The sequence below is a fragment of the Elaeis guineensis genome, chromosome 8 (genome assembly GCF_000442705.2).
Source record: "Elaeis guineensis isolate ETL-2024a chromosome 8, EG11, whole genome shotgun sequence".
Lineage (NCBI taxonomy): Eukaryota > Viridiplantae > Streptophyta > Magnoliopsida > Arecales > Arecaceae > Elaeis > Elaeis guineensis.
The window spans coordinates 11,236,337-11,251,098 of record NC_026000.2 but is presented as its reverse complement, the minus strand read 5'-3'; the positions used below and the strand labels follow the sequence as shown (position 1 = coordinate 11,251,098).

Genomic DNA, 14,762 nt, shown 5'->3' with positions numbered 1-14,762 from the left:
TGAAAAAACAAAAGAATCTTTTGTACCACAGTGACCCCTGATGAATATGGTTCCTCTTCATCGGATTTGAGGCAGTCCACTCCAACACTATTGTTAGATCCGTATGAATCCTCTACTATACGTCACACCGTGCAGTGTACGACATATCTTATTCATCATGCGATGAATGGCTGTGCATGTCCGCATGAAACGAACGTGCATCCATACGCTGTTGCCATCGCGCAATAGACAATGCACTATACATCGCACTATACAGTGCACAGCAGAGAATTCGAACTATATTTGTAAATATAAGTCTAATTCAACTTGTAATTATATGATCAGATTGATTACATTGATCTAATTTATGAATTTTATAGAATTTTCAACCTAATCATCCAAACAAACGTTTATTAATCATGCCATCCTTACGTGTAGGCTGCTAATCGGCTTTTACCTATTGGATTTTGGACTGGGCTCCTCAAGACCCCACTGGCTTGTTCTCAACTGACTGGATGAGCCGCCCTTGATAGGTTTGATTTCTGGTCAGAGAAGCACCACTTCTTTTCCAAAATAGTTCACTGTGTTTTCCTCCGGCTGCAGAAGGGGGGTCTCCTTTGGACCTGATCATGGGCAGGCTTCGGCCAAAAAAATATCAAATTTTACATAAAAGGCACGAAGCCCGATTCATTTATATTTTTAGCTCCAAAAAATGATTCCCTTTTCCTGTGATATCGACCATCAGATTAAGCAATATCTGCTTCAAGATCTATGCAAACAGATGAAAGAAAAAGATCGAAAAACTTTAAAACCCATGCACGGTCCAATGACAGATGCTGCAAAAAAGATCTATTATTCTATGGCGTGAAAGATACAACCTAAACCCAGAGACTGATTTCAAACCACATAAAATAAATATCTTTATATATATAGAAACCAGTTTCGTCACTTAAAACTGTAAGTCGATGCTAGTATTCAAAATGTCTGCATTAACTTTCTCTAGCCTCTCTCTGACTGATGCATGCTTCCCTTGGAGAAGTCTAACATAGATTCACCAAAAAATAAAACTTAGTGATCCCATTTAGAATTAATCATAAGGATTATTTTGAATTTTTTGAAGGAATTAAAGCAATGATTTGTGAATTTTGATTCTTGTAGTTTGAAGAAGGATAGAAACGAGATTACAAATATACTTCCAACATCTCTGCAAGCAAGAAATCTTTAATCAGATAAGAGGATTACTGCTTCGTGGGGTAACTTGGAATTCAGGACTTCCTGCATGGTACAAAGGAATGTTGGAAACAATTGAACCTTGTAGCAGGCTGTAGCTACCATAAATAATGGTTTTCCCTCTAGATCTAATACGACGCTTTTAAAAGAAACTGCCAGATCCAAATACTTGAGGTGCAACAAAGGAACGTTTTAATTCAAAAAAAAACAAAGGAACCAGGTGTTCGTCCCAGTCACATAAACACGTTAACATTCATCGCATAGGCATAGCACCGTCGCCTAACTTCTTTGAAAAGCATTGCTGAATCTTGCCTCCCAAAAAAAAAAAAAAAGCATCGCTGAGTCGGGAATTAAATTGGTAACAGTGACGCACGGCGTCGCTTTTTTGTTGCAAAACTTTTGCTAGGTAGGGCTAGGATTAATATCAACAGAAGTATCATTTTATCTAAAGCTATCAATTTGCAAAAATAAATGGTGTCTCAAATCCTGTGGAAGTACATTATTGATCACGAGAAAACGAAAGAAATTAAGTTTATCCGGGTTAACCGCGTTTTGGCAAACATCCACACACTCGAGAGTTTATCTCGAGAAGAAATTGCGTGCAAGAATAACCCTAGCAGTAGTTTCACAAGATGACTGCATATACTAAAGAACTCATTCTTCTAACCACCTACCTCCACGTATGAGATAGACTTAGCAAAGTAGCATGAGGATTCATGAAGCTAGTGTGCATGGCCTCAGAAGCATACAGATTCGATGAAGCAACATGAGATTGTTCCCAACATAGATGATAGATGCTCACAGACTCACATGCTTGCAGATTTTACAGCATCGTAGCCCCATAAATCGTATACCATTTGCAAGTTAGCATTTCGCAAGTACTTGTCAAACAGCCATCGAGAGATATTCAGAGCATCGCCAGAAGCTTTCACTGAGAACAACTTTCTACTACGTTGCCATTTATTGGTTAGACTAATCCACTCCCTCCTCCAATGCTCCAATGGAAAACTCTCCCCTTTCACCATGCTAGCTAACAAGTATTTGAAGTATATTGCCGCCCGTGGTCCATAATAGTCTTGCAGTAGACCACTCCAGTATTTGTTTCCTGCAACAAATACACTGTTAAAAGTAACACAATGGATGAACCAAACAAATTTCTTGCATCAAATAGGAAAAATTTAGCATGTACCATAGTCACGAAGCAAACTAGCTTCAGTCTCTGTATTGTCAAACCACATGGTTATTTGAGTTCTTGCATTCCATTCAAACTGCAAACCACGGACATAATGGTTTCAACATCCATAATGTTTAAGCTTTTACAGAAATTAATTTATACAGAGGTACCAAGAATACTACCTGCTTCTCTTGCTCTGAATCTTCAGCAAGGCGCTTGGCACTTTCTAAACAGGGCCCAAGCAGAAATCCATCATGGGAGGCCAAAAGGATGTCCAAGTCCTTGACAAGATCAAGAAAGTGCTGACTGTAGAAAGTGACTTGCTTGATATCATTATGTTGATAGCCTTCTATGACTTTTAAGAAAACCTGGTTTGCATATTTTGCTAATGCCTGCCGTGTGAGATCCACAAGATCATACCTATGGATGACAATAAGTTAGCATGCATTACATTCACTATCCAAACCAAGCATTCTGTACTCCTTGAACACATCAGTCATCTGATCCCACAATCAATTTGGTTCAGTTCTTAAGTTTCAATTACCCTCAAAATATTTTCTCTCTCGAGTAAAAGAATAAGTTTACCCTCACCTGAAAGTCTGGATATCTGATGCTTCATCACCATTGTCTAGGAAAAGTTTTAATGCATATATGACATCAATAGTCGAATACCATAGATGTGGCTGGTCATAAGAATCAGATATTTCCTTCATATGTCCTCTTTCTGATAATCGTCTATCGATATACTGATGCTTTGCAGCTTTAGATACTTCTGGTATCATAATGATGGATGGATCAACATCTGGAAATGCTACAATTACATCTCGATTTTTGTCCTGTAACGAAATCTTGAAGGATTACATGACGAAGCTGAAATTCTCAGACAATAAGATATAAGTTTCACTCAAATGGAAATGGAACTGGGGGAAAAACAAATGTATCCAGACAACTCAATGATGGTCTCCGTAACTCATTTCTATACCATGATATTGGAGTTAAATATGTGTTATCATATTCTCTTAGACATAATAATCAAACAATTGCATGTACAAGAAAAGTCAATTTAAATGTCAGAGGAGCAGACAATGGAAAGACAACTCCTATTATTAAGATGAAGTACACTGCAAGAGGGAAAAAGAACAAAAACTGTGATGAGTGAAAACCAGTGAAGAATTGGGATAAGTTAATAGACAAAAGACAACAGAACCAACATAATAATATCTTAATCCCGCTAAAGCAGAGAGACTAGATATCTAGGTTCCAAGGGTAAAGGATTGTTTAAAATGACACTATTAGTTTCTTCCTAATGAGGTCCACAAAATAAACTTTGACCACAAATAGGTATTCTATGTTGCATACAGCACAATTTATTAGGAAAATTGGAAGGTAGTACAGTGTCCTGGTTATCAGGAAAAATCTTTAAAAACAATCTTTCAAAAATATGTTCCTAGCTATTATTACTTTTATAATCAATTATTCTTTACATCTAAGATAAACTACATTGTGAAAAAGTAATTTTCAAGATATTATCCAAAGATTATGATAAACCCTCATCAAGATTGCTAATTTGTATCTGCTAATGAAGCTAAATTATTGATCTTTTTTTTTAATCAATTCTTCTAATCATCTCGGAGAAATTAGTGAACACAGGTCATAATGTCATCTTGATTGCTAATTTATATCTACAACTAAATTTCAGTTGTTGAAGTTAGTTTTCATTCTAGTATTTTACTTATGAAAATGCGATGGGCCGATGGCAAAAACTTGCCATTAAGGTGCATCAATTGATGGACTAGTTAATGAGGCAGAGTCATTGAGAGAAGTACCTAGGGTTCTCCATGAAGAGCTTGTGGTTTTTTGATAGTTGAGGATAACTAGCTCATAGGTTGATTTGTTAATCTTGCATAGAATTGGGATCCATCTATTGTTTTAGTCCCCACACCCCCCCACCAACAACATATGACTAGCTTAGCTGTCAAAGCCAATCCTTTCCATCTTTATCATCTGGACCTCGATACTGCATTGGGGCAGGTATAACACCTCAATGGCTACAGGAAATTGCTTACTCTTACAGTCACACGTCAATCAATTAATAAAGGTAGGACAAAACTGTGGAAACTAGAGGCTGCATATGGATCATGTATGGTCAACTTAAGTACCATAAAGCAAAATAATGATGAAAATGCTTGTATTCTTCTTGAATTTGTTTCTTTCATTGACTTTTAGCATCAAGATTGCAGAAATGATGTCCAGAATAGAAACCTTACACACACTCTTGAGATACTAAAATGTCAATCCTCCCAACTCTACATGCTTGTGTATACTGCATGTGAAAGACGTACCAAAAGATTGATATTATGAGTTTATTAAAACATTATTCTGACCACAAATTATAGCTTACAAAGCATTGGAATTAATATACAGAGGGATACAATGACCTATTATTAACTAAAATGAGCCAAATGTATTGTAAAAAGAAGTTGAACATACGTTAACACCATCAGTGCAGTTATAGATCGTATGATATAGTATTTTCCATGCAACTTGCAGTGCAGAAATAGGCCTTCCATATCTCCGTGTTGGGTATAGATCTATCCACATCTGAAAGAATAAAAAGAAAATCAAGAAGCCAGAAGTCAAAGTACCATTGAAGAGCATGACCACAGTGTTGAACGTGTATAAGTGGGTGGTTCAAAATGCACTAGAATTTAGGAATGTGGCCTTTATGCATATCTCCCATGATCTACTTAGTTATTTAGTTGAGTTAGTGGCTGTTATGTGACCGAGTGTGAAGGCCCATGACTTGTAGTGGGGTGTTAGTTAGTAATGGATGGAAACGTCTGCTACCGTGAATACCTATAAAAAAGGTACTGTATTGAAGTCTTTGACAAGGCATTAATGAAGTTTCCGTTCCACAAAAACTATGTTAACTCTGGTTCATTGCTTGTATTGTGTTCTCATCATAGAGAACTAATTCCATCCTTCTCTTCCTTTTTTGTTTTTTCCCAACATTTTTGGTATCAGAGTGGCCAGCTTCCGATTACGTGTGGGCAAACAAAAGACAACTGATTGATGATGTTGCAGCTTAAAGACTTGTAAGTCAAATTCGTGGCTAATATTGTTGTGAGAAGGTAAGCTGTTGGGTAGCAACATGGCAGCCTTTGGAGGTTCCGTAAGCATTTCTCAACCCTCAAGTTCTATCTTTAAAGGTGAATGTTATGAATTTTGAAGCATTAAAATGAATACTTTATTTATGTCACAAGACCTTTAGGATTTGGTTGAGAATGGATATGCAGATCCAGATGAAGAAGCATAGTTGAGAGAAAATAGAAAGAAAGACTCCAAGGCACTGTTTTTCATTCAACAAGCAGTTCACGAGTCCATCTTCTCAAGAATCGCTGCTGCAACTACTGCAAAAGAAGCTTGGACAATATTGCAAAAAGAGTTTCAGGGGTCGTCAAAGGTAATTACTGTGAAACTTCAGTCTCTTCGTCGGGATTTTGAAACTTTATTCATAAGAAACAATGAATCGCTGCAAGAATTTTTATCCAGAGTTACATCTATTGTTAGCCAAATGAAATCATATGGTGAAAAGATTTATGAAGAATTAGTAGTTGCAAAAGTTTTGAGAAGCTTAACTCCAAAATATGATCATATTGCTGCTGCTATTGAGGAATCTAAGGATTTATTTATTTTTTTATTTGATGAATTAGTGGATTTTTTGCAAGCTCATGATGCTAGAATGAACAGATCGACTGAGAAAGTCGAAGAGAAGGCATTTCAGGTGAAGGGGGAGACCTCTACACTCAAAAATAAGTCCGATAGAACCACAGGAAGAAATCGTAGCCGAGGTGGATTCCGTGGCCAAGGTCGAAGTCAAGACTGAGGCCATGGGCGATTTGATGATCACCGACAATCATCCAATGAGTATTGAGGCAATCAAAATGGAATCCAATGCCATCATTGCAAGAAATTTGGGCACGTAGAGGCAAATTGTTGGAACAAAGAAAAGCATGTCAGTTATGCAGAAGAAAAAGAAGAAGAAAGTTATTCATGGCTTGTTATCATGTTAATGATGAATTAAATGAGGTTTGGTTTTTGGATAGTGGATGTTCTAACTATATGTCTGGAGCAAGATTTATGTTTCAAGATCTTAATGAATCACTTAAGATGCAGGTTAGACTTGGAGATGATAAGAAAGTTCAAGTCGAAGGGAAAGGTACAATTGCAGTTAAAACAAGTCATGGTAAAGTAAAGCATCTTCATAATATTTTCTATATTCCTAGTTTGGCACATAACTTGCTAAGTGTTGGGCAGTTAATTACCAATGGATATTCTATTTTATTTGATAATGCCTCATGTGCTATTAAATAGAAAAGTTCAGGCCAAATTATAGCTAATGTTCAAATGACACAAAACAAAATATTTCCACTTGAAATTTCAAGTATTGATAGGCATTGACTGCTTATGTGAAGAGTGAATCTCTTTTGTGGCATTTAAGATATGGACATCTAAATATAAATGGTTTAAAATTGTTGAATCAAAAAGATATGGTGAATGGATTGCCTAAGATTGACTCTTTTGATAATGTATGTGAAGGGTGCATATATGGAAAGCAATGTAAAAAGTCATTTTCAATTGGAAAGGCATAGAGAGCAAGATGTTCTCTTGAGCTTATACATGCTGATCTTTCTGGGCCTATGAGGACTTAGACCTTGAGTGGGAGTCGATATTTTTTGTTGTTCACAGATGACTATAGCCGCATGAGTTGGGTTTATTTTCTAAAATGCAAGTCAGAAATATTTGAAGCTTTTGAAAAGTTTAAAGCATTGGTTGAAAAGCAAAGTGGTTGTTCTTTAAAGGCCCTTCATACAGATCGAGGTGGTGAGTTTTTATCTAACGAATTTAATCATTTTTGTGATGAAAATGGCATTTATAGGGAACTTACAGCACCATACACACCTAAGCAAAATGGTGTAGCGGAATGAAAAAATCGCACCGTGATGGAAATGGCTAGAAGTTTATTGAAAGGAAAGGGCCTTCCAAATATTTTTTGGACAAAAGCTGTTGCAACAGCAGTATACTTGCTAAACATCTCTCCTACCAAGGCTGTCCTCAATATGACTCCATATGAAGCTTGGAAAGGTAAAAAGCCAAGAGTAAGCCATTTGAAAATTTTTGGATCGATTGCATATACTTTGGTTAATTCTGAAAATCGTCATAAGCTTGATGAAAAGTCAGAAAAGTGCATTTTTATTGGTTATTGTCCACAATCCAAAGCATATCGATTATACAACCCAATTAGTGGTAAAATTGTTATTAGCAGAAATGTGATATTTGATGAGAATGCAAGTTGAAAATGGAATGACAAGTCAGAAGAGTCAGAAATTCAAGTTCCTAATAAAAAACTAGGAGATCCAACTTCTTCCTCGACTATAGCAAGTACAAGCACTTCTTTGACAAATTCATTTCCTCCAATCTCACCAAGTAGCAGTTGCTCGACTTCTTCAAAATCTTCTAATGAAAGTCCCCCTCGAAAATTCAGATCATGAGCAGAAATTTATGAAACTAGTAATTTTGCTTTGTTTGTTTCAGATCCGATAAGCTTTGATGAAGCAATAAAGGAGGAGACATGGCGCAGTGCTATGAAAGAGGAGATAGCAGCTATTGAAAAAAATGGAACATGAGAGTTAGTGGACTTGCCTCAAGGTAAAAATGCAATTGGTTTGAAATGAATTTTTAAGACTAAATATCATGCAGATGGAAGCATCCAAAAGTACAAAGCCTGACTGATAGTAAAAGGGTATGCACAACAGCAAGGAATTGATTTTCAAAAAATTTTCTCCTCAGTTGCTCGATTTGAAACTACAAGAATTATTCGGGCATTAGCTGCTCAATTAAAATTGCCTCTTTATCAATTTGATGTTAAGTCTGCTTTTCTAAATGGTGAATTAGAAGAGGAAGTTTATGTTTGTCAGTCTAATGGATTCATAGTTAATGGCAAAGAGGATAAGGTATACAAGCTAAAGAAAGCTCTTTATGGATTGAAGCAGGCACCAAGAGCATGGTACACCAAGATTGACTCATATTTTTACCAAAATGAATTGACAAGTGAGAATGAACCCACACTTTATTTAAAAAGGAAAGATAACGATTTTCTTTTAGTTTGCTTTTATGTTGATGATATGATATACATGGATTCTTCAAATTTTCTTGTGCAAGAATTTAAAAGAAGCATGATGAGACAATTTGAGATGACAGATTTGGACTTTTTGCATTATTTTCTTGGTTTTGAGATTAAGCAAGGTGAAGAAGGAATTTTTGTATCACAAGAGAAATATGCTAAAGATTTGCTGAAAAGATTTGAAATGTTAAATTGCAAAGAGGCAGCCACTCCTATGAACATAAATGAGAAGTTGAGGTTTGAAGATGGTACAAAAATGGCAAATGCAAAATTGTTTAGAAGTTTGGTTGGTGGCCTGATTTATTTGACACATACTAGACTGGATATCGCCTTTTCTGTTGGTGTTGTTTCCAGATTTATGCATAATCCAACCAAGCATCATTTTGGAGCCGCTAAGCGAATATTACGCTACATCGCCGGGACAATGAATTATGGAATTTGGTATTCACATATAACTAATTTTAACTTGTTTGGATTTTCAGACAGTGATTGGATAGGTTCTGTAAATGATAGGAGCACTTCTGGCAATGTGTTCACTCTTGGATCGGGAGCTATTTCATGGAGTTCAAAGAAGCAAGCAATAATGGCCTTATCATCTTCTGAAGCAGAGAATATGGCTGCAGCATCTTCAGCTTGTCAAGCTTTATGGCTGAGAAGGCTACTTGAAGATCTTTGTCAACCTCAAAAAAGAGGTACTAATATAATGTGCGACAATCAAGCAGCAATAGCAATGACAAAAAACCCAATTTTTCATGGAAGAACAAAGCACATCGACATTCGACATCATTTTATTCGTGACTTGGTGGCTAAAGGACTGGTGGAGCTAAAGTACTGCAATACACATGAACAAGTTGCAGATATTTTTACTAAGTCACTTCCTTATAACAAGCATTTCTACTTCAGATCACTCCTTGGTGTATGCAACTTTGAATCAAGGGGGAGTGTTGAACGTGTGTAAGTGGGTGATTCAAAGTGCACTAGAATTTAGGAACATGGCCTTTGTGCATATCTCCCATGATCTACTTAGTTATTTAGTTGAGTTAGTGGCTGTTACGTGACCGAGTGTGAAGGCCCATGACTTATAGTGGGGTATTAGTTAGTAATGGATGGGAATGTCTGTTACCGTGAATACCTATAAAAAAGGTACTGTATTGAAGTCTTTGACAAGGCATTAATAAAGTTTCCATTCCACAAAAACTGTGTTAACTCTGGTTCATTGCTTGTGTAGTGTTTTCATCGCAGAGAACTAATTCCACCCTCCTCTTCCTTTTTTGTTTTTTTCCTAACACACAGGTGGTGGATAATCAAAGAAATGATTCTGGAATCAAAATGTACAAACCATTTAAACAAATTCTTCTTGCATGTATACATGCACCTTGCTATTTTCCTAAACTACAAAAAACAAAAAACCTCCTCATGGGAGAAATGTAGGTGCTAACTGCAACGTGCCACATAAGAAGATCCACGATCCACTTAACTGGAAACCTAAAAGTATTCTATAGCATGTTTAGAGTTCCCTAATCGGGAAAAGAATATTAAAGAAACTGTAGTGACCAGAATTTAATTGTCTGACATTATGTGATCCTCTCACATTTATGCTCGTTCCTTCTAAAATTCATGCTTTGAGATTTGCCTTCTCTATCAACAAATGAAAATGCAAGCCACCTTTTACCCACCTGTCCTGTGTCCAGTTAAATCCAAATCTTAAAGCATTTGGTGTTCTTCATTTTCACAATTAACATTTAGAAATCCGGTTCCAGAGGAAGATTAATTTGCACCTTCACAAGCAGCTTCTAGTGACATAATTTATCATACATTGGTTTACTGAAATAAAGTCTTAGGTAATATGACACTCAACTAAGTTAATAATCTTTTTTTTTCCTTCTCTCTTGACTGCAACAAAAAAATCTCCTAACATAACCAGGAAAAATATCACACATTAAGTAAAAATCATAACATAACATTGTGCTTCATCATAAACGTAAATGCAACATGCTTTGCTACAGTATCAAAACAAATGCTGGCTGGAACAATTTAAACAGCAACATAACTACAGAACCTCGGTGAGATGGTATCGTGGAAAAATAAGAAAAAGATATCAGGCTGGCGTTTTGATATTTGTTTGTGCTTGTAGTGCTTTAAGACAAACTGATTCACCTTATTAGATGAAGGTTTAATTTGCACAAGCAACACCTATCATTTCATGTTATATTAATGAATCAAGATATGGTTGTACTTGTATCAAATTTTGAAAACACACACTAGCAACTCTTAATCCTCAAAGAACATCAGCATTCCATTGGAAAGAAACTTGTCATGAAATTTAAAAGCAAGGACTCTCGTAACTTATTGGTGGTGATTAAAATGAGAAGCCGGTACAATGTAACCAGAGCTACATGCATGCTGAGGATCTGAGAAGTGGAGCAACTACTAAATTGGTAATGCTGTTTAAGCAAATGCAAATAGGGGAGATATCCTCTTGAGTTTTCCTAGACTGGGAAAGAACCAAGACAGAAGGTAGATCTCAGCATATAGCAGGGAAATAGATTCATTTTGAGGCGATAAAAAAGGCCATAAGGAAAAAAAATTGCATAATTCAATCCCCAGAAGATAAGTTTAGGATTACCACAGTTTGTTGTCAGCAATGAATGTTAAAGCATAACCATCATACAATCGACAAAGCATAACAAACTAAAAATTAGTAAAAGGATAGCAGGGAAACCATTAGCTGTATAAATTAATTAAAAATACATCTAAGAAAGAGATGAAAAGAAGATGCACTAGTTGTTGTCAGCAAAAAATGTTAAAGCATAACCATCATACAATTCACAAAGCATAACAAACTAAATTTTAGTAACAGGGTAACAGAGCAAGCATTAGCAGTATAAAAATATATCGAAGTAAGGGATGGAAAGAAGATGGCTCATAAAGTAAATATTATTGTAAAAAAATAAAGGTATTATTGTAAAAAAGTTAAAGGAGCTAAATAGAGTCATATAGAATGATAAGTATCAGACAGCTATCAGCAAAACGTGAACTACATAAAGAATGTTCATTCACATGCAGGCAAGAAGCCTTAGGTGCCAAGCAATATAGAATGATAAGTATAAGGCAGCCGGCATCCAATCATCAATGAGACAGGAAGTAAGAACCATTAAAACAAGAAACCTTGGGTACCTACCTCGCTAGGGCTTTGCAAAGGTGGCACCTACTAGTTACCTTGGTGAAATTGTTGACAATGACAAATATTAATCAAACAACAAGGAAATCAGAGTTTATCATTCCATTTTCTACATTTTCCGGTATTTAGAAAATATTTTAGTTTTTTTTTTTTAAACCGAATTCCTGACTCAAAGTGACTTCAAATGTTAAAATGGAGAACCAATCAATACTGTCATATGTTAGCGTGACTTCATTGATGCTTCACTATAACCTATTGTAATTAAGTCATAAAAAGTTTTCAAGCTAAATGCAAAACTAATTTCCCAATTCTCTTTTTTTTTTCATTATTTTCTTTAAGATTTATCTTTTATTTTATGAACTTATACTTAAATTTATGATTTTTCATAAGTACTAACCATATTCAATGCTACATATCAGGTGCAGAGTCCTTGGGCAACACTGTTTTCCCGCTTATCACATTAAAATCTTTTAATACAATGAAGCCTTGATACTGAGATGCTCAAGTCCTCCTGAAGATGGAAAGAAGGGCACTTGTGTATTAAATAGCTAGCTTGGATGCCTTATTGGCTTATTATTGTATACTGTACTCTAATTTACAGTCCTTCGAGCCATGTATTGTAGACTTTTTGGTCATTTATGTAATGGCCAGGCCCATGCCAAACCGGAGTTTCCTATTGCAAGAAAACCTTTATGATTTTAATGCTGAGTAGGATTGCAGTCTATCATAGTCTATTTATTCATTTAATGAAGTTTCACACAATCCAACCATTTCTTAGTACCAACTAATATCAGGATATCAGCGACGAATTTGTTGATTAGACCAGTTACTTTTGCATCCATGTTTATGCTTTGGCATAACACCAAACTGTTTGCAAATACATTAAAACTGTCCTCAATCTTTTTATCAAAAATCAAAGAAATGGTACATTGAAACTGGGTGTGCTTCTTCATCTAGATATGTAATAACATCAGGAAAAATAAGCACATCATGTTTCAGTTCCAGGATTAAGTTCCAGAAAGTACCTATGCATACAGTATGGTATGTGCCATATAGGCTTTGAGAAGCAAGGTACAGCATCTGGATACTTATTTGTATCAGGCCACATTCATCAAGTCATTAAGGTTCACTGTAACTCATATAAACAAATATTATCCCAAAAAGACTCTGTAACTTCTCTCTCTCTCTCTCTCTCTCTCTCTCTCTCTCTCTCTCTCTCTTTTTCAAACCCACCATAAGAGTCTCATTTAACAATCACCGAGAGAGAGATAGAGAGGAGGGGGAAAAGAGAGGGAGAGAATTTAAGAACCCCACTAACCTCAATTGGAACTTGTCTCATGACAAATCAACATTAGAAGAATCACCTTAACACCATATTAAGTTTGTTTATGAAAATCATGACTTTTCTACTCAAATTTTTTGCAGTTTCTTTATCTTAATCACTGAACAAGATGAAAATCAACGTACTAGGAGTAGTTATCCTTCCACCTGCATTCGAGATATCGGAGGAGGGCAAGGAGGAGGTGACAACCACAGCAGGCTATCCTTCATGAGACATCCTAGAGACATGGAGGCTGTAAGAGAAGGTGGTCATTAGTTGATTCAAATGGAGATGAGATGAATAGATGATGAGGGTCAGAGGTCTCAGATAATTCTTCCATGTCTTTGCCATCATATCAGCATGAATTTCATAGCAACATGTTCAACATATACACATGACAAATAGTTTTATCATCTTATATCTTACAGAGGGTCAGATCAGAACCCCAACATACACAACTTGTAAGGGCAGACTGTCTCAGACCCTTATGTCCAGCAGATGTAGACTCCAGGCATTACTGCACCCCTATCCACAACAGCCTCACCTGGTAGAACCTCCGATGCCAAAATCTAGGCACATTGCTCAGGTTTGTATAGATAATATCATGTGCAACATATGAAGTATACAAAATAATATGCAGAGTGGTAATACTGTAGTAGTAATACAGGGATTTCTCATAGCGTTCGCATATACAAACCCATAACATGATACATGATTGGTGGTACTGGTACATGATAGTATTGGCATTTATGAAACCCACATTCTAGCTAATGAGGATATATACAAGCATCCCGCTGCATAAGAAGTGAGTAGGGATCTCAAAGCTTGATATTACTTATTTACCTTTTTTAGATATTGTATTGTTTGTCTTAGCATTTAATTATATTGAGATTCAAGTATTAGTTGTCTTATATATGGTATCTCCATTTGTCTTCATAGTATTAGTTGTCTTATGTATGGTATCTCCATTTGTATCACTTGTCTTCATAGTTAAAGTCAAATATTTTAAATGACAAGCTATTCATATAGTTAATACCGCCATGGCCCATCCCAAGCCCAGATTAGAAAGATGGAGGGTCGATGTTAGGTCAACAGCCTGTCATAACAGATATCAAACTATGAACTTGGCAAATCAAGATCCATAAAGGCAATCCTATATAGTTGGGAAAAGGCTGAAAAATTATGGTTATGGAGTCTATTTACATTATTCATAATTCATACAAAACAAGGTTGTGTTGGATGTTATAAACTTCAAATTATACATTGCGCACGTAAGACAGCAATCAAAATGTACAAATGTCATGATTATTGATGGTACGACCTTATAGTTTGCTTTTAATCTTTGATTTTTGAATAAGATAACTCTTAACCGAGTTAGAAGTTGGAATTAACTTCAACTTTAAATAAAAAAATAAACACTCAGGAAGCAGGATACTGTATCCATGCATGTGAACCTTATTGCAAAGCATGCCTGGCTGCCATTCTGTGCCACATGTTGACATGATAATGGCACATGACACATAACCTGCCAATCTATGGCCAGAAAATATGACTTGCAAAATCAAGAACCATGATCAATACCAGCATCTTTTAGTGCAATGGTTTGACTTTAACATTGCAGAACTAGGTTACATTACAAATCACGAGAAGCCTACTGTGCAGAAATGCCTAGTAGGTGGAACCCATTTCTCCC

General features: G+C 36.0%; 1 protein-coding gene across 3 annotated transcripts in view; it reads right to left on the bottom strand.

Moving 5' to 3' along the window:
• Nucleotides 1-1,681: 1,681 nt before the first annotated feature.
• Nucleotides 1,682-14,762, bottom strand: part of LOC105050058 (alpha-N-acetylglucosaminidase) — a 35,756-nt gene continuing 22,675 nt past the window's right edge. For all 3 annotated transcript variants that reach the window (XM_073261549.1, XM_073261550.1, XM_073261551.1), the window contains 5 exons: nt 4,874-4,984; nt 2,975-3,219; nt 2,566-2,803; nt 2,399-2,477; nt 1,682-2,314 (listed from right to left, as the gene is read on the bottom strand). In XM_073261549.1, the coding sequence (XP_073117650.1) occupies nt 2,016-2,314; nt 2,399-2,477; nt 2,566-2,803; nt 2,975-3,219; nt 4,874-4,984 (972 nt within the window). In that variant the 3' untranslated portion in view covers nt 1,682-2,015. The remainder of the gene's footprint in view (nt 2,315-2,398; nt 2,478-2,565; nt 2,804-2,974; nt 3,220-4,873; nt 4,985-14,762) is intronic.